The 24,475-nt window shown below is 37.8% G+C and overlaps 1 protein-coding gene across 1 annotated transcript in view; it reads right to left on the reverse strand.

Annotated features, from left to right (window-relative positions):
- Window positions 1-24,475, reverse strand: part of Xpr1 (xenotropic and polytropic retrovirus receptor 1) — a 157,294-nt gene that overhangs the window by 84,524 nt on the left and 48,295 nt on the right. Inside the window, exon 3 of the mRNA XM_021660536.2 lies at window positions 4,395-4,496. Within this exon, the coding sequence (XP_021516211.1) occupies window positions 4,395-4,496 (102 nt within the window). The remainder of the gene's footprint in view (window positions 1-4,394; window positions 4,497-24,475) is intronic.

The raw sequence follows: 24,475 nt of genomic DNA on the forward strand, positions 1-24,475 counted from the left end.
TATGCTTTCAAGTAATATTTCAATTATGTCTGTGCCTTAGAAGGCACTTATAATCTCTTAATAAAGACATGCATAGATGCTATGTCCTTTTATAAACTCTTCTATCTGCTGTGGAAGAAGACCGACAAAAGAAAGGGGAGGAGGCAACATTTAAAGAACCTGCTCATTTCCTTTTGGTTTGAAAGGAGTGACTTGCTAAGAAGACTAAACTGGTTTAAAAGAAAGTTAAATCCATTTATCGAATTACTCTCAGGGGAAATCATTACTGAAACAAGCCTCAGAGAATGGAATTCAAGCAATGTTACAGAGAAAAATCAAGAATATCTATAGATATTTTTGGAAGGGTAGCATAGATGTGCATATTACAGATTAATGGGAATTGATGGCTGTTGTTTTTTAAAATTAATGATTTATTGTGTGGGTGGGGGGAGGCTATCCCTGAGTGCCCGTTCCACATGAGTGCATGCAGGACGTAGAGGCTGACATGAGAACACATTCAACTGCATTCCATCCTCCTACCCCATATGTGTGTGTTTATATACAGAGTATGTGTGCACACACGTATCTTTGTGAGTGTGAATGAGGCCACAGAGATGCCACTGTGTGAGTGTGAATGAGGACCTCAGGTGTCAGTCCTTGTCTTCTCCCTTGTTTGAGACAGGGTCTCGTATCTTCTCTTACCCTTCCACACACACTACATAAGCAGGCTAGTTAGCCCATGACCTTCCAGGGATTCTCCTGTTCCTTCCAACTCCCTGCAGGGGCACTTGATGACTGTTACGTGACTTAATTAGTTTCTTTTTCAAAAAATGATTTTACCTTCCAGCTTGTGTATAATTTTTGGAAGCATCTTACTCTGATGTTCTCAGCAGCCCTCAGACGGGGCTGGATATTCTTTTTTATGGCCCAGTGAGAAATTGGGAGAGGTTAAGAAGCAGCTGCCAAAATAGTTCCAATGTTCTTTTAGGTACTGTTGTTTTTCAAAGCTATTTACGTATCCTGAAAAATGGATCTTTGACCATTTAGTATCTTATGGAGTCCGCCACTCCTGTGTATTTGCTACTGTTGATCTCTTGGTTGTTCCCAGAGAATGGAGATGCCCAGCTCCCAGTTTAAAGCTTTATTTCAACTTTCTGCATAACCCTGGTGACTTAATTTCCCTTGTGGACAGTCCATTTTGGGTTCCACTCTACTTTAGCACATTCTGTCTTGGCCACAGCCATACTTGCCCACAGCCATACTTCCTCCACATTAGTAAATCACAACTAATCATCTATGACCATATGTTCCAGGCTTTAAGCTTTTTACACCCCTTCCCTAACATCTGGTTGGATACATGCACATACAGACATACATACATTCATAATGTTGTTATCTTGTATGGATGGATGTTTTGTCTGCATGTATGTCTGTGTGCCGTGTCGATGCCTGTGGAAACTGGAAAAGAGATGTGCTAGGACTTGAGTTACAGATGGACATGAGCCATCATGTGGATGCTGGGGATTGAATCTTGCTTCTCTGAAAGAGCAGACAGGGCTCCTCGCCAGCCTCACTATGCTAGCTAGCCCTCTGTTTTTCATTTGGTTGTTTTCTGAATCTTATAGAGCTCAAATTCTTTCATGCCTCCATTTTCTTCCAGTCACTTATGTTAACCCAGTACTGATTTCTTTTCACCAGTCATTTTAATAATTTTGTCCATGTACTTTTAACCCCTTTATCCTTATTGCTTTATATTGTGCTCACTTAGCAAAACTCAATTTATCATGTACTATAGTGCTAACCTTTGGACTGCTTCAGATAATAGTAGAACAACTTGAACAGATACAGATTCACTATTGTACCCTTAAGTAGATACTCAAAACTATAGTTGGATATTTTGTTTTATTACTTTTTTTTTTCTGAGATCAAACTCATGGCCTTGAGTATTCTAAGGAAGCTCCTGATCACTGAGCTATATGCTCGTCATCACTACTGAATTCTTATCACCCTACGCCTTTCTTAAAGCGCTATGCTCATTATATAACCTCTTTCTTTACAAATAAAAATAAGGAAGATGACTCAGACCTGAGTCCAGAACCCAGCACCCATATAAAAGCTGAGCATGATGATGCCATCTGTAGCCCCAGCACTGGAAGTAGAGACAAGAAGTCATGGGGATGTGCTAGCTAAAATCCAAACTCAGATTCATAGGGAAACCCTGTCTCAAAAAAATGTTTTTATTTATATGCAAGGGTTTTTTTAATATAAAGTTTATTTTCAAAAATAAAGTGGAGAACGGACCTGATTGCTTCCCACACCGTGGGGTGGGTTTTTTTCTCACCTGAGAAATACAACTGCTGGTGTTTTAGGGCCCAGAGTTTGGTCTGTTGGTTGCTGTGCAGTCACTGCTGTCCTGCTCGTCAGACACAGTGTCCTCCCGGTCCCACCATCAATCTGGTACTTTTTCAGACAATTAGGAATAGTGCTACCTCAAGATCCAGCTATAACACTCCTAGGCATATATCCAAAAGATGCTCAAGTATACAACAAAGACATTTGCTCAACCATGTTTGTAGCAGCTTTATTTGTAATAGCCAGAAGCTAGAAACAAGCCAGATGTCCTTCAGTTGAGGAATGGATACAGAAATTGTGGTACATTTACACAATGGAATACTGCTCAGCAATTAAAAATAAGGAAATCATGAAATTTTGCAGGCAAATAGTAGAAACTAGAAAAGATCATCTTGAATGGGGCATCCCAGAAGCAGAAAGATGCACATGGTATATACTCACTTATAAGTAGATATTAGACATATAATATAGGATAAACATACTAAAATCTGTACACCTAAAGAAGCTAAGCAATAAGGAGGGCTCTGGGTAAGAGGTTCAATCCTTATTCAGAAAGGCAAATGGGATGGGCATCAGAAGAGAGAGAAAAGAGGGAATAGGACAGGAACCTACCACAGAGGAAGTTTGAAAGACTCTACCCAGCAGGGTATCAAAGCAGAGGCTTTGACTCAGCTACACTTTGGGCAAAGTATAGAGAATCTTATGAAAGAAGGGGTAGATAGAAAGACTTGGAGGGGACTGGAGCTCCACAAGAGAACAACAGAACCAAAAAATCTGGGCACAGGGGTCATTTCTGAGACTGAGACTCCAGCCAAGGACCATGCATGGAGATAACCTAGAACCCCTGCACAGATATAGCCCATGGCAGTTTAGTGTCCCAGTGGGTTCCATAGTAATGGGAAGAGGGACTGCCTCTGACATAATCTGATTGGCCTGCTTTTTTATCACCTCCCCCTAAGGGGGGAGCAGCCTTACCAGGCCACAGAAGATGACAATGCAGCCACTCCTGATGAGATCTGATAGACTAAGATCAGAAGGAAGGAGAGGAGGACCTCCCCTATCAGTGGACTTGGGGAGGGGCATGCATGAAGAAGGGGGAGGGAAGGAGGGACCGGAAGGGGAGGATGGACAGGCTTATGGGGGGGATACAAAGTGACTAAAGTGTAATTAATAAAAAAATTAAAAAAAAATAATTTTTAAAAAGTGAAGGACTAAGGAGATGGCTCACCAGGTAAAGTACAGGCCATCTAAGCCTGAGAATCTGAGTTCAAATCCCTAGAACCCATGTAAAACTGCATGCAGGAGTGCATGTGTCTCTCTTCAAACTAATACATACTAGTGGTTTGTTCGGTTTTTTGTTTGTTTGTTTTTGTTGATTATGTCAGTATTAAGGCTATGTTATTTTCAAAGCCTTTACCAAGAGAAGAAATTCATTATTGATCATTACTTCCAGCAGGGGATTGCAAACGTGAGGGGGTAAATTCAGCAACATATGAGGAAATACAGGATGGAATCTCTTTGTATCCAACTCACTGATTTGATTCTGTACTCATAAAATCATCTAATCATCAACTAGGCTCCACAGGATTTGTGATGCCTAAAGGCAATGCTCTAGGCACTCTATTACAAGGACATTACTTTACTAATCTCCATTAAGTACATTTAAACACATACTTTAAACAACCTAGACATACATAAACAGAAGTTAATATTTTCCTCTGAAACTCCAACAGCACCTTGCAGATGACACTCTAGGGACCAGTGCTTTAGAGAGATGCAAATGAGTGTTTCTAGCCAAGAAAAGGGCATAAAATCAACCTGAGTGATAATCTGGAGGTAGGCATGAAAACTTATAAAAAGATAAAATGGAATTTATAACTCCTAAGTAACTGGAAGGGAACATAGGCGATGCTCACATAAAGTGTAAACACTAAGATGCCAGACATGTCCTTAATCCACACAGACAAACCCATCATCAGCATAAGCAAGGAAGGCTAGCCTCAAGGGACACTGGACAAGCCTGACGAACATCACAGAATGTTTCTTTTTTTATGACTACTCACCTGAATAAAATGTGTTGATTTTGGCAAGTTCTTTCTCACAGGTTTGGAAAAACTTTTCTTCAAACTTGGCAAAATATCTCTTAACTGTATCCTCATCTGTAACTGAAAAGCAAGAAAAAAAACATTCAAATTTAAGGCAGAAGGCCAACTGTAGAGAGTAGGGTAAAAATAGGACTGGTTTCTTGGTCTCCAAAACAGCAAGCAAGCACGGCTATGTAAGTACCTGGCAGTGAGAAGAGGCTAATTCAAACACACTGCTACTATAATAGAAGTTACCATGTTGAGAAGGGAAATGCTCCAAGACTTCAGAAGACGGAGAAACTGTAGACAGTTAACCAAAGAAGATTCAAGGTGCTGACAGATGAGTAGAAATCAGTTAATAAAAAGAGAAATTAGGTATTTTAGAGAAAAAAAATACAACAACAAAGGCATAAAGACGTGAAAGTGCAGCATGTTTCTGAAAAATAGGTTAGATTTTGTTTTGTTAGATTTTCTGTCAGTATTTACTCATTTTTAATCTTAGCTGTACACAGAGAAAAGGTAGTGTAGGCTGATCAGTCCACTGTGTCAGAAGCATACTAGGTAACATAACAACTCTAACAAGTCACCTGTACAGTGGATAAACGGCAACTGACACCTTCAGATCAGAGTAGGATGGTGTCTGGAGACACCCATTTAGTCACTTTTGTATGTTAATAAGGCCTGGCAGATATCTGTTTCCTGGGAGGTATCATAAATCTAGGTATTTTAAAAACACCATGTGGGCCAATGATATGTATCTTTTTGTAGGCTAGATCTACTTTATGAGTTTTGTCCTCAGACCTACAAACTATTAAATCTACTAGAAAAATGCAAAATAAAAGTATCTTCAGAGACCCCCAAGACCATTTTTTTTCCCATGTGAAATTTGACAAGGCTTCCCAGATGCTAACCAAAATATAGAAACTTTCCATTTCTGTATCAGGGTACATTAACTTGAGACGTGTAGAAAAAGAATAGACTCCTTTCCATTCCCCAGATCCCTAGAATTTTAGTGAAATCCCAGAAACCCTTAAACAGTCCACCTGTGTAAGCAGACGTGACATGGTATTTCCCTAAAAAATAAAATCACATACACAAGCATCACTTTTAAAAAGTTGTCAGATCTAATCAGTGAGGTGACTCAGCTGGCAGAGGTGCTGGCTATCAAGCCTTATAACTTCTGAGGTACAAACAGTAGAAAGAGAGAGCAGACAGACTCTTTGAATTGTCTACATGGAAATGTGGCCCCCATAAATCAGTAAGTAAACAAAAGAACTTTTTAAAAAGGTTATCAAATCTATTCATTTGAGTAACATAACTATAAAACAAATTAATATTGTATACTTTTTTATTTGTAAAAATGTATTTCTATATATCTACCTCTATTTCAAAAGCATACAATGTGGAATGTTGTATTGATTTTTCAGAAATACAGGAAAAACTACTCTATGTTCTTCACTTAAAAGTAGCAATTAGGGTATAACAAAGGCTATAGCTGCTCAAGGCCACTGAGAATTATTTCTTTCAAAGCATGAAGCAGGTTCCAGCTTTTTAGAAAGCTGACCCTGAATTAAGGAAACACCATAGTAACAGATGTTGTACTCAGAATAGCATCTAACTCCAGCTATTTGAAAATAAAAGCAATAATTATTTTCCTACATTTTACATTTTCATTTTATTCCCTACTGTTAAAAAAGAAATTCCAAAAGCAAGAAGGACCTTGGTTATATTTACTTCGCTTCCCAACTAACATTAAGATAAAGCAGCAAAGTCCAACAAAATAGCTTCTAAAAGTAATATTAACAGACATTAAAGTTTATATAGAAGTTACATATTCAGAAACATCAACTGTGTAAAATATTGCCAAGGAAACAAAGACATACACTTATGCATTAACTGTGAACGTTCTACTTTCTTACTTCAAAGGCTATTTCATCTAAAATGTCAGCAGTCTATTATCACTATTCGCATACTACTTAACTGCTACAAATCTTAGCAGAATACAGCAACATACAGCAGCATAGGGAAGTAATAGTTGAGAGTAAAGAGGAGAAACCATAAATAAAAACAGCAAGGGCAGTTGTGCAGAAGAAATGAATGAATGATGCTGCTTTTGTCCTCTCAGATTTCAAAGACCTGATACACACAGGAACTAGAAGCACACTACTGGTAGAGGATTAGAAAACAATTGAAAGAACAAGACCCAAAATAGACCTGCACATAAAAGAATGGATTATACAGAAGTCTCTCTTAAACACTACACAAAATACAGTAACCATAAATAAATGATTAACATGTCTACAAAATGAAGTATCTCACTTTAAAAGATGCCATTAGTGCAGTCAAAAGAGAAGGAGGCGACAGGGAAATTTATATGTGCAATATTTAATGAAAGATTCATATTCAAAATTTATATTCAGGCTGAGGAAAAGTAAGAACATTTGAGTTCAGATTCCCAAAACCCATATAAAATTTATTTTAGAAAATGTAAGTCAATACCAAACCGATTTTTTTAATTTCTTAATAAAATGGGCCAATTAAGAAATTCATAAAAAAATAAGTGCCCAAAGAAATTGAAAGGAGGTTCAACATCAAGATTTCAAATAAATTCAAGATCTAAAATAGAAGATGAAATTTCAACATCAGACTGGAATCAACTTTAAAATAGTGCTATCGCTTTGGCAATGGTATGGCTAAATCAACATTCTCACTCCCTGTCAATAGCTCTGTGAATCTGCAGTCTTTATAGGAAGACAGTTTGGCAGTAGTTATCAAAACGTTCAGTATGCTCAATCCCACATATAAGAAACACACTCTAAAGGAATCTGTACAAAATGATGTATTTGTGTGGATTTCATATACCCTTATTTTTAATAAGGAAAAAGAAAACAAATGAGTCCAGTAGTTACACTATACCAGTATTTTTTTTAAAGTATACATGCTCTTTTCTGTGGTACCGCCTAGGTGTTAACTGTCAGAGAAAGCTGGAATATCTCTTCCCAGGCACCAGCCATCAAAAACTCATTGAAGGGAACATGAACGCAAGCTCTGTACAATGAAAACTGAACGGCCGTAGAAGTAGCTGCTGCTGCTCTATGTGAAAAGTGGGCAGGTTGTGTGGTCTCATGACAAACAGTCTTCCACAAATCAGGGTGTCCTACCCACGGCAGCATGTGCCTGCAGCCGAGTCAGGGGCATTCTTGTAACAGACCAAGAACTGGAGGGAGGAAGCACAAGTCTGTCTGCAGATGCATTGTGGATGCCCCTCTACATGTTCTCAACTTGATTACTGTTGGGAGAAGGAAGGGAGGAAGATCTCTTGGACTGACAGATAACTACTGAGCCCAAAAAGAGACAGCAGAATCTGATTTTTCTTTCAGTCTCTCTAAAATGTCCTCCAATACGCTGTCTAAAAGCCCTTAAACAAAGGAAGGTAAGATGCCCAGGACCAAAGCCCCAAGTTTCAGCATTTTGTCACTCTACGTGTCCTGCAACACAAGCACTCTGAAGAAACACACGCTAAGAAAAACAAGGATGCTGCAGAATGTGCTAAACTTTCGGCCAAGAGAATGAAAAACGTCAAAAACTGCCAGGAACAGACTGCCAAGAGACTTGGGCTGTGTCTTTGCTAAGAACTTCTACTTCTAAGTCTGAGTCCAGTTAAAAATAAGTTTTTAAAAATAAATGATCAGACCTTGAAAAAAATACACTTACACACATGCACACACATACACACACACTGATATGTATGAAAAAAAACCTCTAAGACACACAAATAATTACCTCATTTATAAATTCATATAGATTGAGAGAGAGAGAGTCTAGCTGTTGGAAGCAGATGTCTGGATGAATACTTGCAGGCTAGATCTTGCCCTGACTCTCTCCCATCCCTGCTTTGGTTCTGCCACAGGTAAAGCTGCTTTGTTCCAAAGCGTGCTCTGCCATGACAGGCAGCCTTATATTAGGTAGGCCCATCAAGGAGGGGTCAGCCAGTCTTGGGCAGAAATATGTCAAACCATGACCTAAAACAAAGAATTATTTCCTTCTTTTAAATTGTTTCTTACGGGTATTTACCATAGCAACAGACACATGACTAATAACACCTCAAACCAACTAATTTTTCATGTTTGCCCCCACCCCCCACGCACCCCACAAGGATCCTAAACTCATGATCTTCCTGCCTTGTCCTTCTAAGGCATACACAACCATGTCAAGATTAGTGTTATTTTTCTCTTAAGAGTGCAGGTACCTGAAAAAGCCGGAATAGAGTGTCCTGGAGCAGGAGGTACAGGTGCTGATGGGCCACCTGATGGAAGTGCTGAGACCCTCAGACCCTCTCCAAGAGAAGTGGACACTCAACCTCTGAGCTATCTCTCCAGCCCTAGGACTGATATTCTTATAAGAAAAAGACACCAGGGAACTCCCTCCTCCCCACATTATACAGTGGAAAGACTGTGTTTTGGACCATTTCTTGAAGTCAAGAAACTTCACCAGAATCCAATCCTTGTAGTATTTTCATCCTGATCTCTGAGCCTTTAGAATGTGATGAGATAGCAAATGTCTTTTGCTTATACCATCCAGCCTGTGACCTTCTGTAATAGCAGCTGAAGCACACTAATAACATGGGTCAAATATGTCCTAAACTCAATAAGTAGTCACAAAAAAAAAAAAAAACCCTAAGTTTAATTCAAAGACAGCTAGCATGAAAAAGTAAAGTACAAACCTTGGCAAGACACATCAACATTTTATGCTGATTAGCATTGACAGGAAAGAAGTGAAGTGTGCAAAAATTGAGAACTGATGAAGAATGATTCAGGGAATGCTGCCTTAGAGATCCCTTTGCTCTGGGCTAAGCATTCACTTATGCTAACATAGAGAGTCTGATTTGTCATTTCTACAACTGTCTTAAACCTACTTCACATGTGGATGATAGACAATTTCTCATCCAGCCCGTCATGCTCTTTAAGAGTACCAATCAAGGCAAACAACTACTACTGTGCAGAAATCACCATCAAGTGCTTTTCAACTACTCTCAGAAAAATTTTAATTTTATACCAAACAGGTCATTTAATCTTCTAATGTAGTGGGTTAGACACATCAACACCAAACCTCGCAAGCCCAGTTTACGGCTTCTATGAATCCATTTCATTTCCGGTATTTCATTAAGATTTTTAAAAATTTTTTAATGATATTCTTATATAAAGAACAGTCCTAATTTCCAGATTTGTAGGCTAGGGATGATAGCTCTTTAATTTTTTTAAGTCCTATGTTTGACACAGGGTATATCTAAGGTATGTCTACAGAACTTTTTGGTTGTTGTAGCTGACTTAACAAGGTGCTGCAATCTAATGGGTGGAGGCCAAGGATACTGCCAAAATATCCTTTAATGTCCAGGACAGCAACCATTCCCTTCCCTTGTCCCTCCCAAACAATATCCAAATGATGACAGTCTGAAAAACTGTGCTTTAAAGTGAAGAAGCTTTACTAAACCAATGAAGGGGACCCAGGGAATTGTTTTCCAACAATAACAATACAACCCTGAGGAACTCTCCCTGGTCAGGAACATGCCTTCTGGAGACATTAGCCTTAATGTCACTGTGACTACCTGTGTATGCATTTCCATTGTCGTCAACATGCAATGACTTCTTAGTTTCTCTTTATGAGAAAGCTTAAAAAATAAAATTTAAGTATGTGACTAGATCAAAAATAGGAAGAATAGTTAGTATTACTGGTTTCATGATTTTAAGAACTAGTTGGAGCATTTAAGAGTGTGAAACTTAATTTTTTTCCCAGATACTACACTACATCCACAGATGAGAAGATAAATTATAAAAAGCATACTGCAAATAAGATTTCAAAGATAAAAATATTACTCTGAAATCATTGGTTTAGCACAAATGGGAATAGTCTGGGACTCATCCTTCAACAATTCTAAATCCCTCCTACACACGCGGCAGGTATAGATACAGAGTGATGAGCGAAATACATTAATTTTGCACTTGGAGACTACAACCTACTTAGGAAAAAATGCCAAATAATGACACAGAAGTATAATGTTAATATGTATTTTGAAGAAAAAGCAAAACAAACAAACAAGCAAGCAAACAAAGACCCAGTGGTGAGAGTATATCAAGTCTAAAAGTACTGGGAGAAGAAATATGAGGGTCTCTAAAGAGGTATCCTTAAGAGATGAAATATGAAGGATTTATAAAGCAGCAGTAATGGTCCAAGCAGCAAGAACAGCATCTAATAAGATGCTAAAGGAAGAAAGGATAATAAAGTAAATCTGAGAGACAGGAGCTTGTGAGGGGACCAGGGAACAACAGTGACTGCTGATGCTAGGAAGCGAGCAGGCCTGACCAGACAGGGCCTCACGAAGACTAGCCTTCTTTCTAAGAAAAAGGAGTGATCCCAGAGGGGTGCTTATGAGCAGATATGCTTGCTAAATGAGGGCAAAGGGAGACCAACCAGGCACAGCACAGAAAATATCAAGAGAGAAACCAAAGTAGGCTGAACCAGGGTGAGGCCAAGAAGTAGAGAAATTCCCATGATGGGCCTGGTGGTGTTAGGGCTGGGGCTGGGGTACAGGGTAAAGGGTGTGTTGTCAATGAACCTTTTATATGTTCCTTTTCTCAGTGTAGTCACACTGAATAAATCCTTTCTTTGCTTAACATTAAGAGATGTTTTAGAGGCAAAAACCAATAGACTTTTCATGACGGGTTTTATTGCCTATTGCCTGTATGAGTTTGATGAATCTCTACATTCTCTTGAAAAGAGAAGTAATCTCAAAAAGCCTCTTATCTTCAAATTTCATATTCCATAATTAAAATTGCTAATTTGTGCAAACAATCTGAATTCAGCCTGGCTTCTGTGGTCCTCTGATCTGAGTCTGTCTTTGGGATTTTTATCACATAAAGTTTTAACCAAAAATGGTTTTAAAATATTCTTGGCAGAACAAAGACCAAAAAATCTTTTAAATACCAGTGATATGTAACAGATGAAATTAATCTCATTTGCAATAGTTCTAATGTAATCTAAAGTATTAATTATGCTAATAAATTTGCCTAATATCTACAAGGCTAACATGAAAACACTGCAAATTTAAATAGGGCATCATTCAATATTAAAATGAGCTGAATAGCCTAGTGATTTTCAGAAGTTTTTTGCTCCTGCAACCTCTAAAAGAATTTTAAAAGAACTATTTTACATATTTTTAAGTTAAGACAAAGATTTTTAACACATTTAAGTAGTTAAAGACAATGTAATTTCTGTTGAGTTGTAATTAAAATGACACTTTGAGAAAAGGTATAATGGAATTTAAATGCCACAGTAATTTCATCACTACTGCCAAAATTCACTACTACTCACTTTAAACTACATAAATAAAAGGACTAGGGAGGTCAGCAGTAGAGTGCTTGCCAAGAAAGCCTAAGGCCTTGGGTTCAGTACGCAGCACTGAACAAAAACCAAAAGCACTTGTCAAACACATAAAAACAAAACCTTTCAGAACTGAAATTCATATCACTATGTTTCTTTTTGAACTTGTATTTCCACTATTTAGATTACAAAATTAATGCTAATTTATTTTTATGTTTAATCATTTACTGAACATACTGCCATATTTCCTGGGCATTAAATATTCATATGAATTAAAATTTAAATACTTAAACTTTTCTAACTACTATGCTTTAAATATTAAAATTTCTCCTGCATTGAGATATCATTACAATTATTAGAATGAACTATATCAAAACAACATTAATACAAATATTAAACATAAAATGTCATCATTGAAGACTTGAAGATAAATCGAATATTTTAATGGATGGCACTCCTCCCAACTAGTTCATATATCCTATGATAAATGTTACACAGTCACTATAAAGATAAATATTACATTACTTGTAAGAATTATGGTTATTACATTGCCGGCAATTATGAACAGTGTGGAAGATCATCTATCCCATTTTAGAAACTGTATCCATGTGAGGAGAAACTTTGTACATGCAAATGATTAGTATATACTCACAAATAATTACAAAAGAAAAAGAGAGAAACAAGATCCCCTTAAATGGTGACTACATACCAGGCACTAACCTGTTAATTAGGGACATGGTGATCGAGAAAACAAACTCAGTCCCTGTACTTTGAGAGAAAACAGACAGTAAGTAATTAGAAGAGCCATGTAGTAATGAAAAGGACACATGCCAAGAGGCATTAACCCATTAAGAAGAGTTCAAGCAAGCCATGCAGAGGAACTGATGTTACAGTTGAAGTATGAAGGAGAAACTGAAGAATGTGGGTAGAAAGAAGTAAGAGAAATGAGACCAGGGCAGACTAATAATATGGTCTGAAGCATTTTTAGGAAAGTCATTATGAATGTAAAAGGTAAAGAGACTGAGCCATGCATTTCAAGGTCATAAAGGGACTTGCTACCTTGAGGAATCCTCATAGTAAGAACACCTAAGCATGCTGGTTTCTTGCCTAACAAAAATTAATATTGAATCTCCAACCCCCAACATATTATTTAAAAGCGGGGCTTTTACAATTTATGTGGGTTCAGATAAGATCAAGAGGGTGGAACTGCTAGCAGAAACCAAGTACATGCCATGTGACAACATAACCAGGAACAGAGGCATCACTTGAACCTGGCCACTTCTGGTACCCTGATCTTGGAATTCTAGCCTCTAACACTATGACAAATGCATGTTGTTTAAGCTAGCAAATCTCTGATAATTTGTTTCAGTAGCTTGAGTGAAGCTGCTATCACATTAAATGTGTAACTAAGAAAGAATGAGGAAAGTTTTCAAGAGCCAAAAACATGGAGGGAAAAAAAAAAAAAGGTAAATTTACTAAGTACTGAATCAAAGGGCTATTCACCAAAGGTGACTAGAGACTTGCTTACTGGTGAGATAACAAAACTATCCAAGTTAAAGTGTTTACATATAAACAGTTATCAGCTTCAAGGACCACACCGCTAGGAGCATCAAGTAGAGATTATTTCCTTCCATTCTAGGTGCGACCGTATTTACCCTTCAGTAAATCCTCATTTAACTTAGTCATTCAACTTCTTTAAGAACACATCTTATTGCCACACCTGAATATATAAAATTCTTGCATCCATGGAGAATTGATGTCTACCTCCATGTTAAGTCTCTGTCACCTAGCAAATCAGTTTGTGTGTAGGAAAAGTTCAAACTAAAAGCTTAATGTCGATGTTTAGGCAACTTATGTCAAAGGTACGAAGCTCCCAGATTCTTTCTTGAGGACTGATGTGAACATGTATTTATATCTGATAAGACCTAAGATAGACCATAGTTGTTCCAATCAAGATTACCCTTAATTTAAGGGTAGAAGGTACTTAATCCTACTTTTGCTTTGTCCATCTTAAGTTAATGAAATACAAAACAAAAAGGCATGCTCTATGTATGAAGGGCTGCAACTTCCACCTTTACTGACTCTTTCACAAAATCAACTCTTTTGCTTAATATTTAGAGCATCAGAATAAAAATAGATAATAAGATATAAAGTATTAATACGATTTCTAGAAAGCAAAAGAATAGGAGTTCTTTAGAAAAAGACAAAACCTACACAAATGAGTATCCAAAAACAAAAACAAAGACACAAAATAAGATACCTCCAAAACATATTCTTAACCAGAGATTCCAACAGGGAATGTAAAGAATTTTTTTCGAAACTGCACGTTTTGTCTACTCGGAAAATTGCTTATATATTCTTGAAGTGTTTAAAAATCAATCATTTACCCCAGAAAGTTAAGCTCCACTGCTTTAGAACATTGAAGTCTCTAAGAGAAGGAGAAGCAGCAATGCTTCCCTGGCTGCGAACCCTAGAACAAATTAGCACCAGCAAAACAGAGTGCACTCAGCTTGTGGCTAATGAGAAGCAAAGTGGTGCTTTCCTGAGCTTATGGACATCTCTCATTGCAGAACTTTATGGGAACATGTTTAATCCCAGAACTTGAGAGGCAGAGGCAGTAGACCTCTGAGTTCAAGGCCAACCTGGTCTAAATAGCTGAGTTTTGGGCCACCTAGGGTTTATATAGTGAGACCTTGTCTTAAAAAACGAAAAAAAAAAATTAAACATGTACTTAACAAATGACCAAGCAATACCCTGAATATCTAGGGAAATAAAATTAATTCACATAAAAACATGTACCTAAATGTTTAAAGTAGCCTTATTCACAACCAAAGAAAACTCGAAAACAACCCAAATACCCTTCAGCAGGTAAATGGATCACAACGGGATACTATGACAATAAAAAGAGATGAGTTACTTGTATAAGTTTACACACAAAACTCAAAGGAATTAAGCGGTATTAGATGTTACTCTCAAGAGACAAAACTACAGTGATGAGCAAGTTCATAGTTAATGGGATTGTGTGCAAGTGTGTACATCTGTGCGTGTGTGAAAGAGAGAGCAAGAGGGGGGATAACTCAAAGAACTTTATCTTGATTATGGAAATAATACCATGTTAAAATCTACATATTAAAATCCCCAAACTGTAAGAAACAAAAGCTCAATTTTACTGTATGTTTACTTAAAAAACAAAGTCTTAAAAGTCAAAAGTCAAGAAACTACAGTATCAATGTATCTGGCTATAATTTCAAGATCAAAAGGGGAGGTGAGAGAATGAAGCAACAGGGGAAAGTAGTTCAAGTCAAATACTTTGCTTTACAAAATGCCTTATTAGGTATAGATAGTTCAAATTTTCCTCTGCCCCACCAGGTTACAGGCATCTTAAACAACTCCAATGTTCACTGCTTACACCTTTACATGTACAATGATGCCTCATTATCTCCTCTTTACTCACTAGTCCAGGAGGCCCCAGGTGTCTTGTGGCATTCCTAGGTTTCATTTCTGTTCCCAATGTGTTGATGTCAGGTTCCTCTAAAGTCATTTTAGGAAGGTGCTTCCCTATTACTAGAGGAGCTCCCAACTTCAAACCCTTAAAGACTCCCTTTATTTCTCAACATTAAGACCCATGCCAGGATCCTACAGAAAAGGAAAGATGCTTTCCCACTGTAATTGTTTCAGGTCTTCAGCGTGGCATGGTCCCGACTCCAGATCCTCATAATGTAAAACTTCCCAGTTATCCCTAGCTAAGTCATCCTCCAAATGCCAGCTAAAACATATACACACCTTAAGGCAACATTCTCTGACTCTAATATGAAATTGTCATATTCTCCTATTAACACTGTTTCTAAGCCAGGTGTACTTGAATCGCGGCACTCAGGAGGCAAAGGCAAGTGGATCTCTATGAATTCTAGGCCCAGCCTGGTTGACAGAGAGTTCTACAACAACCAGGGCTACATAAAATAAAAGCTTGTCTCAAAAAATAACAAAAGAACAACAATCCACTCTTTTTCTTCTTCACAGAATGATGCACTGAAAAGCCACTGCTGAGCCCACAGAGATAGCTCAGTGAGAATAGGTGCTTGCCATGTAAACCTGACAATAGATGTTGCATGCCTGAAACCCACATAAATATAGAAGAGGAAAACCAATTCCACAAAGTCATCCTCTTACCACACATGTGTCATGGCACACACTACCTCCCAACATAATGCATACAGACAGTAATGATAGAGTCTGACCTTAAGTCCAAGTGTGATACTCCTTGCCTGGGAAACTAGCACTGAGGAGACAGAAGCAGAGGTTTACAAGTTTGAACCTAGCCTGGTATCCATAGTGAGTTCCAAGTTGACCTAGGATACAGTGAGACCCTACCTCAAAAGGAAAAAAATGTCACCATTAGTTTTAGGCTATATGAAGATAGAACAAGTGTCTGTGTTGCCCACTTCTAGACCCCTGGTGCCTCCTGTAGCAATAGCACTTGTGACTAGGGAAAACAGTGAGTTCTGGAAGGGTGAAAATAAAGTCATGTGACCACATCCATCCTGGAAATAATTAATAGTTTCCTGTAAAGGATGTGAAATGAAACTAGATGACATTTAGAGACCTTTGCAATATTTTTATTAAAATAAGATTCTAACACTTCAAATACTTAGAATTCAATGGGGGTATATAACTATTCTGAACAAAATCTATTGTTTATTCTTACTTAAAAATCTGTTTTTGATGGACATGGTGGTGCATGCCTTTAATCCCAGCACTCAGGAGGCAGAGACAGGTGGTTCTCTGTGAGTTTGAGGCCCACTTGGTCTACAGAGTAAGCTCCAGGACAGCCAGGGCTGTTACACAGAGAAACCTTGTCTCAAAAAAAAAAAAAAAAAAAAAAAATCTGTTTTAAAAACTGTAGTGATTCAGAGTTATTAAAAGCATTAATTATCATATTATAAATGAAGGAAATAAAGAATTCAAGTACAAAGAATGCTATAGTAATAAGATGTCATCCTTAGATCTAGCTATAAAATATAAATGCAGTGATCATACACAAATCAGTCATTTACTACATGTTAAAGTTTTGGTCAGTAATGGACCATGGTAGACCCTTAAGATTGTAATGAAGCTGGGAAACTATCACCCAGTGACAATGAAGACAACATAACATCCAGGCATGTTGTATCATTTGTTTGTGGTAGTGTTGGTGTAAACAAGCCACCTACAATACACATGAAAGCACAGAACATAGTCACGCACAAGATACAGTAACTGGCGATATATAAATGTTACTGGTTTATGTATTTACTGCACTGAACTCTTCACCATTATTTAAGTGTCCTGCTTATAAAAGTTTACTGTAAAACAAGAAGCCATGCTGTGCCGCCAGCAGCCTTACAAGTCTAGTCTTTACCTCATTTTCCCCAGTGTTGTATATCTGTGAGTGCACAAGCGTGCTTGTGTGCACGTTACCATAGCATGACCTCAGATGTTGGTCCTTGCCTTTGTCATCTCCCTTTGTTTTGAGACAGGATGTTCCAGGTATTCTGTTGTCCTTGCCACAGGAACACTGGAACCACAGGCACACACAGACTGTATCAACTTTACAGGAGTTCTGGGGATATACACTCAGGTTCCCACACTTGCATGGCAGTGCTTTACCCACTGAGCCTTCAGGTTTTTTCATTTTATCAAGAGACTGCATCAAGTAACCTACATCATCTTTGCGTAAGGACTCTTATAATACCTCTGCACAATGAGATCACCTAAAGGCACATTTCTCAGAAGTATTTCTGCCATTAATAGACACATACATACATGACTAGACAAGGTGGGGTGGCACATGCCTTTAATTCCAGCACCGGGAGGCAGAGGCAGGTGGGACTCTATGAAGCGGAGTAAGACCTTATCTAAGAGACAGAGAGACATAGAGAGAGACAGAGTTGGGGGGGTGGACTACACTTTTAAGTTCTGGTGTAGTGGTACTATTTATTAAAACATACTTGAAGAGAGCAGGAAAGATGGCCCAGAATTGAACATTTACTCTTGCAGAGGACCTGGGTTCAATTCCCACCACCCACCTGTTGGATCATAATCATCCATCTATCACTCCAGTTCCAGGGAATCTGATGCCCTCTTTCAAATTTCTTATGCAGCAATTATGCATATGGTACATAGATAAATGCAGGTGAAATACTCACACACAAAATAAAAAATAAATTTTAAGATAAGGTTTCACTATGTAGCCTTGGTTAGCCTAGACCTCACGACCTGGACCAGGTCAGCCTCATACAAATCCAAAAGAATAAATAAATTCTTTAAAGAGCATACTTGAAATAAAACTCTGAATAGCACTTAATTAAACACTCAAAAGGCTTTTACCCCCTACTTACACTAAACTGATTTATTTAACTCAAATCTGTTCAACTTAAAAAAATTAAAAAAGTAACAGGATCAAGCTCAATCTTGTCTTCCCAATGGAATTAATAGACATGCCTGGTTTTGTTTGGAATACAAGCTACTCAATGGAATTGTTTAGCTAATATTTTCTTTCTCATGAAATCTGGTGTTAATTGGAAATCAATTTTTCTTAAGTCTAAACAAGTTAAATGTCTACAGAGAACCATAATGCAATACTCAAATCTGTTTAAAATCATTTCAAAAACACTATTTAATCAGTTTTCAAATAGACTTGAACTATTAAATACAGAACAGACACAGTCTGTCCGACAATATGTATTTCTGAACTAAAGTGTGTGTATTTGCACTCTAAAAGGCATTACTGAGAGGAGCCACAACATTCCCATGAGCAGTCACGGTTAACTAGCTCATTCTGCTTGAATTACAGTCACTGCTCACAACATAACATCTCTATTGCTAAGATGATGGACCCTATGCTGAATTTCACAGTTCTGACCACTCATAGGACTTCACCATACTCCTCCGCATATTCATTTCCACAGTACCACAACTCATGGTAGGTGCTTCCTACTGAAGCCTACCAACTAATGTATGACTTCAGAATCCTAATCTACAGCCCAGCACTTACTGGTCCCTACGCTAGTAAATCATACTGATCCCTGGGCACTGTCTATCATCTGCACCTCAAGTTTTAAAAAAACAAGGTGGGGGTAATTTTCTGATTAATAACAGCTAAATGTTGTTGGTAGCATTTGTACCATACTAGATCCTACCCATTCACTATACTTTCCTGAGTTTTCTGAGTGGTTCTACATGCAAGTGCATGTTCTTAATGTCTGTCTTCCATGTTATTCCTATAAGTTTGCTCTTATAATACATTCAACTAACAAAAAGATTAAGTGTGCTTATGACTTTTAACAAGAACCCTGAAATGCCTTAAAAAGCCAGCCTTTGAGAAACAATGGGCTAAAAATGAACATCCAGTCAGGATTTCTAGGTTTCTAGTTTCCAGGCTCTCGTTTGAGATCCTTATCCAGAATCACCCACAGACTTCACGCAGCTCCTTTCACCATCAAGTCAGCCTTCACTGCGTGACAAACATCTGAGAGAAACCACTAAAAGGAGTTCCGGAATTCGCCCATGCTCACTGGTTCCTTTGTTTGTGGCGCTATGGTAAGGCGGTTCATTGTATTTAATGTATGGCTCTGCTTCAAGGCCTTGAGTAAGATAAATAAATAAAATAAGTAAATAAGATAAAATTAAAGCTCTTCTTTGATCTTCTTCCAAAGTTGCCTGAAGACAGCCCTGCAGCCATTCTACCCATGTTATAGTTGGCTCTTTCTTACAATATCTGTCTCAGAAAATCTCTATTGTCACATTTTAGTGCTTTTAGATAAGCTTATCGTTTTTATTTCTCTTTGGTGTAATTGTTGGCGACAAATCTAAAGTTGTTAACTTGACACACTAAGAACAGATCCAGGTAGCCTCACGGAGAGCCCACAGCCCTCTCCAACTTTGTAAAATAAGAGTTATATGATTGGGAAGGAAGGGAGACAAGGAGAGAAGGTGAGAGGGAGAGAGGGGAGGAGAGGGACACACTGAGGAAAGGGAAGGAGGGAAGGGACAGAGTGAGGGAAGGAAAGGAGGGAGGGAGGCAGGCAGGCAGGCAGGCAGGTGGGGCTGGAGAGATGATTAAGAGCACTTACTGAGGACTTAAGTTTGGTTCCCAGCACCCACTCTGAGTAGTTCACAACTACCTATACCTCTAGTTCTAGGAGATCTGACGCCCTCTTTTGGCCTCCTCAGGAACCTGCACTTACATATACATATACCCTTGCAACACTCCAATATCTATAATTTTAAAAATAATATAAATCTTAAAAAAGAGAAGGGATTGATGAGCACTAATAATCACACAGAATATGCACTGAGATTTTCAACCAGGTAATGCAAGATAACAAAAGAGCCAATGTCTCAAGACACAAGCTGTTTCTTCTAGTAAATGCAGTACAAAAGAAAACATGACGGAGAATTTAGAACTTGAGATGGCTCTGACTATCCATGCTTAACTGACATACGACAGGAACAAAGACACAGAAGGTAGAGACAAGGAGGCATATTTTACAGTGTGTCACCGAATCTCTTGACAAGATGGAAACAGACTCTGAGCTTTCGAAAAGAGCAAAGCAAAGGAAGGAAATGAAGTTTCAGAAACAGACTCTTATCAGGGAAGACAGTTACTAACCACAGGCAGACTAGAAGAGTTTTGTTTGATGCTATTTGATGTCTTTTATGGCAAAATAGTCCCAGTGTACTAATAGAGGATCAGTTCTAAAACTGCCTAGTTAATATATCAATAGCTTTAAATATAAAAAAATAGCTCAAAGGTTAATTTTTTTATGTTTTAAAGCTCTAGTTACATATTAACTAGCACAGTATTAGTTTTAGTACAATACAGTTAATTTAGAATTTTGATAACTATAGACTCCTCTGAGAATAAGACACATTGAAGCTTCTGTGACAACTTCTCCACAAATAAAAATATTTTTAAGAAAGAAAAAATGAAGGAAGGGAGGGAGGGAGGGAGGGAGGGAGGGAGGGAGGGAGGAAGGAAGGAAGGAAGGAAGGAAGGAAGGAAGGAAGGAAGGAAGGGGGAAAAAAGGAAGAATCCAGACAGGCATATAGGAAACTATTGAGTCTTTAAAAATTGTGATAAAGGGCTCGGCAGTTAAGAACACCAGTTGCTCTTCCAGAGGAACAGGGTTAAATTCCCAGTAACCACATGGCAACTCAAAACTGTCAGTAGCTCCAGAGGGTCTGACACTCTCACACAGACATACACAGGTAAAACACTAATGGATGTAAAAATAAATTTATTTTTAAAAATTGTGATAAAGAGGCTGAAGTGTAGCTTTTCACCATTGATGGCTTCTGGCAGGTGGGGGGCAGTGGGGAAGGACTCAGTTATCTTTAAGGGACTGGCCACAGGGAGTTTGACCATGCTCCAGTGAACAATACAAATCAGACTTTTTGTATTGGGGGGGTGTACAAGGGTGGGAGGGTAGACCTGGAGGAATGGGAAGCAAGTGTGAATGGAGTACACTGTATGAAATTCTACCCCCAAAATAATAAAAATATGTTGGGTGTAAAAAAAAGTTTTACAAAAAGTTTCAATAATGCCTAATAAATATCTGGTTTCTACAGGTTAATTTCTTTAAAATATTCCTATCATATGAAACCAAAACTATGAAGTGAGGGAGATGTTTAGAACTGATATTTTCTTTGCAACGACACAAAAACAGCCTTTAAAAGCCTTCTGACAAGGCCAGGCATGGTGGTATACACCTCTAACGCCAGCAGATGCTGGCAGACCTGAGATCTAGGCAACACAGTAAGACCCTGTCTCAAAACAAAACAAAATCCAAAACAGAGAAGAAACACCCCAAAAATGATATGCCTGGTCTACCTACAGTTACTCTTATCTTTTAGTTACAAAGTGTGATGATAAAATGAAATGCTCTGACATTAAAAGGTCTCGGGGATATTTGATAATTCCACTGATCTTTGTAAACACAGCACCTGTCCAAAGCACACTAGTCTATAAATAATCACAGCTCTTCCAGTCCCCAATGGAAACACTTCAGGAAGAAATGTATCAAGTTGAAAGACAGTCTGAACCCTATTTTGGGACCAGTATTCTGATGGTCAAGCATCTAGCTTTCTTGTCTAGGAAAACAATGAACTTACAAGCTAAAAACAAATCTGATGAAATTACATCTGTGTTCAACGTACATCCTGTACCAGGTCATTTTAGGCTATTTGAAATGCACAGCTTCATATATCTACTTCTGTAGTTTCATTTCACCCTTTCTTAAAATCAAGACACTAAATAAAATTTTAAAAAAACAAACATTTCTAGTTTAACTCTCCATAAACTCAAACACAATGTTTTTAAAATATACATTTTTCACATATTAGGACAATGATTTCAAATTAAGACCCACAACCTAGGGGCAAAAATGACGAGCCCAAAGCTTGCTCAAGATCAAGACAGGAATAATCTCTTCCCTCATCTCCCTCAGGACTTAGTCTGTCTGACACCATCCCAAATAACATTCCAGCCTGACCAAGATCAACTAACAGAATCTACCTTCTGTCTGTCAAACGCAGCAGCTCCATCAGTCAACAAATAATAACAAAAGGGAAAAAAGGAAATGATAAATTTATCTGAAACACCCAAACCTGACCATCTGTTTTCTCAAGTATGGAAACGGAACAAGGGTTTTTTTTTTTTTTTTTTTTTTGGTCTCAGTTTAAATGTCATCTACTATGCTATCATTGTCCTATTTTTTGTTTGTTTGTTTTGTTTTTATTTGTTTGTTTTTTCCAGGCAGGGTTTCTTTGTGTATCGATGGCTGGCCTAGAACTAGTTCTATATATCAGGCTGGGCTCAAATTGACAAAGATCCTCCTGCCTCCCGAGTGCTGGGGTTAAATTGACGACTGCCAGGCATGGTCAATTCTTTTAAACATTATAGTATTGTTGGTATAAACTAAATGAGACATTCTGTAAATGCCTAACTCTTGAATGGCACAGAATCTGTTCTAGTGGCAATAATATTCTAGGTCTTAGGTTTTCAAACTCAACAGGTGACCCAGATCCATTCCCTGAGTTTCTGATTCAAGTCAATCAAGTGATCAAGACACACTAGTACTTTAATTGGTCCAAAGATGTATGATGAAAATTACTGACCTGGTAAAATGTTGAATGTGAATTTTTATCTCATACATCTGCTTATTCTAGCTCACCAACTTATGTTTCTTTATGCTAATATTTTCCCATTTCTCTTATTGGATAATATAAAATTAACATGCTCTAACTCCTTAAGAACTTTATGATATAGCCCTATGAAAAAGAACAGCTCCAACCAGAAAAGGCAGCACATGCCTGTAATACTAACACTTGATGGCTGATGCAGGAGGATTCCAGTGAGTCCAAGGCCAGCCTGAGCAACAAAGTGAAACTCTATCTAAAACATAAGGCTGGGAGCATTGCAGAGATGGCTGAGAGGTTAAGAGCATGGGCTACTCTTCCAGAGGACCCGGGTCTGATCGCCAGCATCTACATTGTGGCTTGAAAGTATCTGTAACTCCAGTTCCAGAGGACCCAACACCCTCTTCTAGTCTCCTTGGGCATCAGGTACACATGTGGTACATAGACATACATGCAGGCAAAACATCCATACACATAAAATAAATAAATTTTAAAAAAAGAAAAGAAAAAGCTAGGTGGTGGTGGCACAGATCTTTAATTTCAGCATTCGAGAGGCAGAAGGAAGTAGATCTTTGTGATCCAGGCTTGGTCTAAGAATGAGTTCAGTTCCAGGATAGCCTGGACTACACAGATAAACCTTGTCTCAAAAAATAAAAATAAAAATAAAAATAAAAATAAAAATAAAGGAAAGGCTCAATGAAAGGAAAATTTCTCCAAAGCTAAGAGAACAACTACTTCAAGCCACCACAACTTGAAAACATCTCTAAAACTCTATTCTATGCCAGCAAATTGTATTTACCACTTCTCATTAATCAAATGTATTATAGCTATCATTTTTCATTAATCAAATTTATTCTTTAAAACATCCAGTCTAATTCATATTAACTACAATTGTATTTTGTTCCTTTTAGTAATTCTTGAAAGATAATCTAATACTCTTCATTACAGTTTTTAAAGTGCCTCTGTCAGTTCCCACACTGTCTAGCAATGGGTTAAAGTGCTTCTATCCCGATGCCCTAGCACTTTCCCTCTGACCTACCAGAGCCATTTACCTTTTTATAAACCAATGCAAACACCTGGTTCTACTGACTCCTATAAAATAACCGATGGCTAGATGCTAAAATGAACCAATATTTCTTAAATATCAAATGAGATAAGACCAATATATCTCCCCAATCTTATCTTTCCAATTCCAATATATCCCTACTCCAACAGCTGACATCTCTTTCATATTATCCTTCTCAATTACTGTCTACAGTCTTTCAATTAGTATCAATTCTACTGATGTTCAATGTACAATTAGTACCTCTGAACCAAGTACCAATTTACTCTCCTCTTACTATATTCACTGATCTTATATAGTCATCTCAATATTCTTGATCTGTAAGTGTATATTGACTTTGAACTATTATTTTGTGTTGTTGTAAATAAAAATTAGATGAGTGTTGGCCTATATAATGTTTAGTATTAGCCCCAAGATTATCACAGTGGTATTATTTAACTCA

Source organism: Meriones unguiculatus, chromosome 11, assembly GCF_030254825.1.
Source record: "Meriones unguiculatus strain TT.TT164.6M chromosome 11, Bangor_MerUng_6.1, whole genome shotgun sequence".
NCBI classification, from domain to species: domain Eukaryota; kingdom Metazoa; phylum Chordata; class Mammalia; order Rodentia; family Muridae; genus Meriones; species Meriones unguiculatus.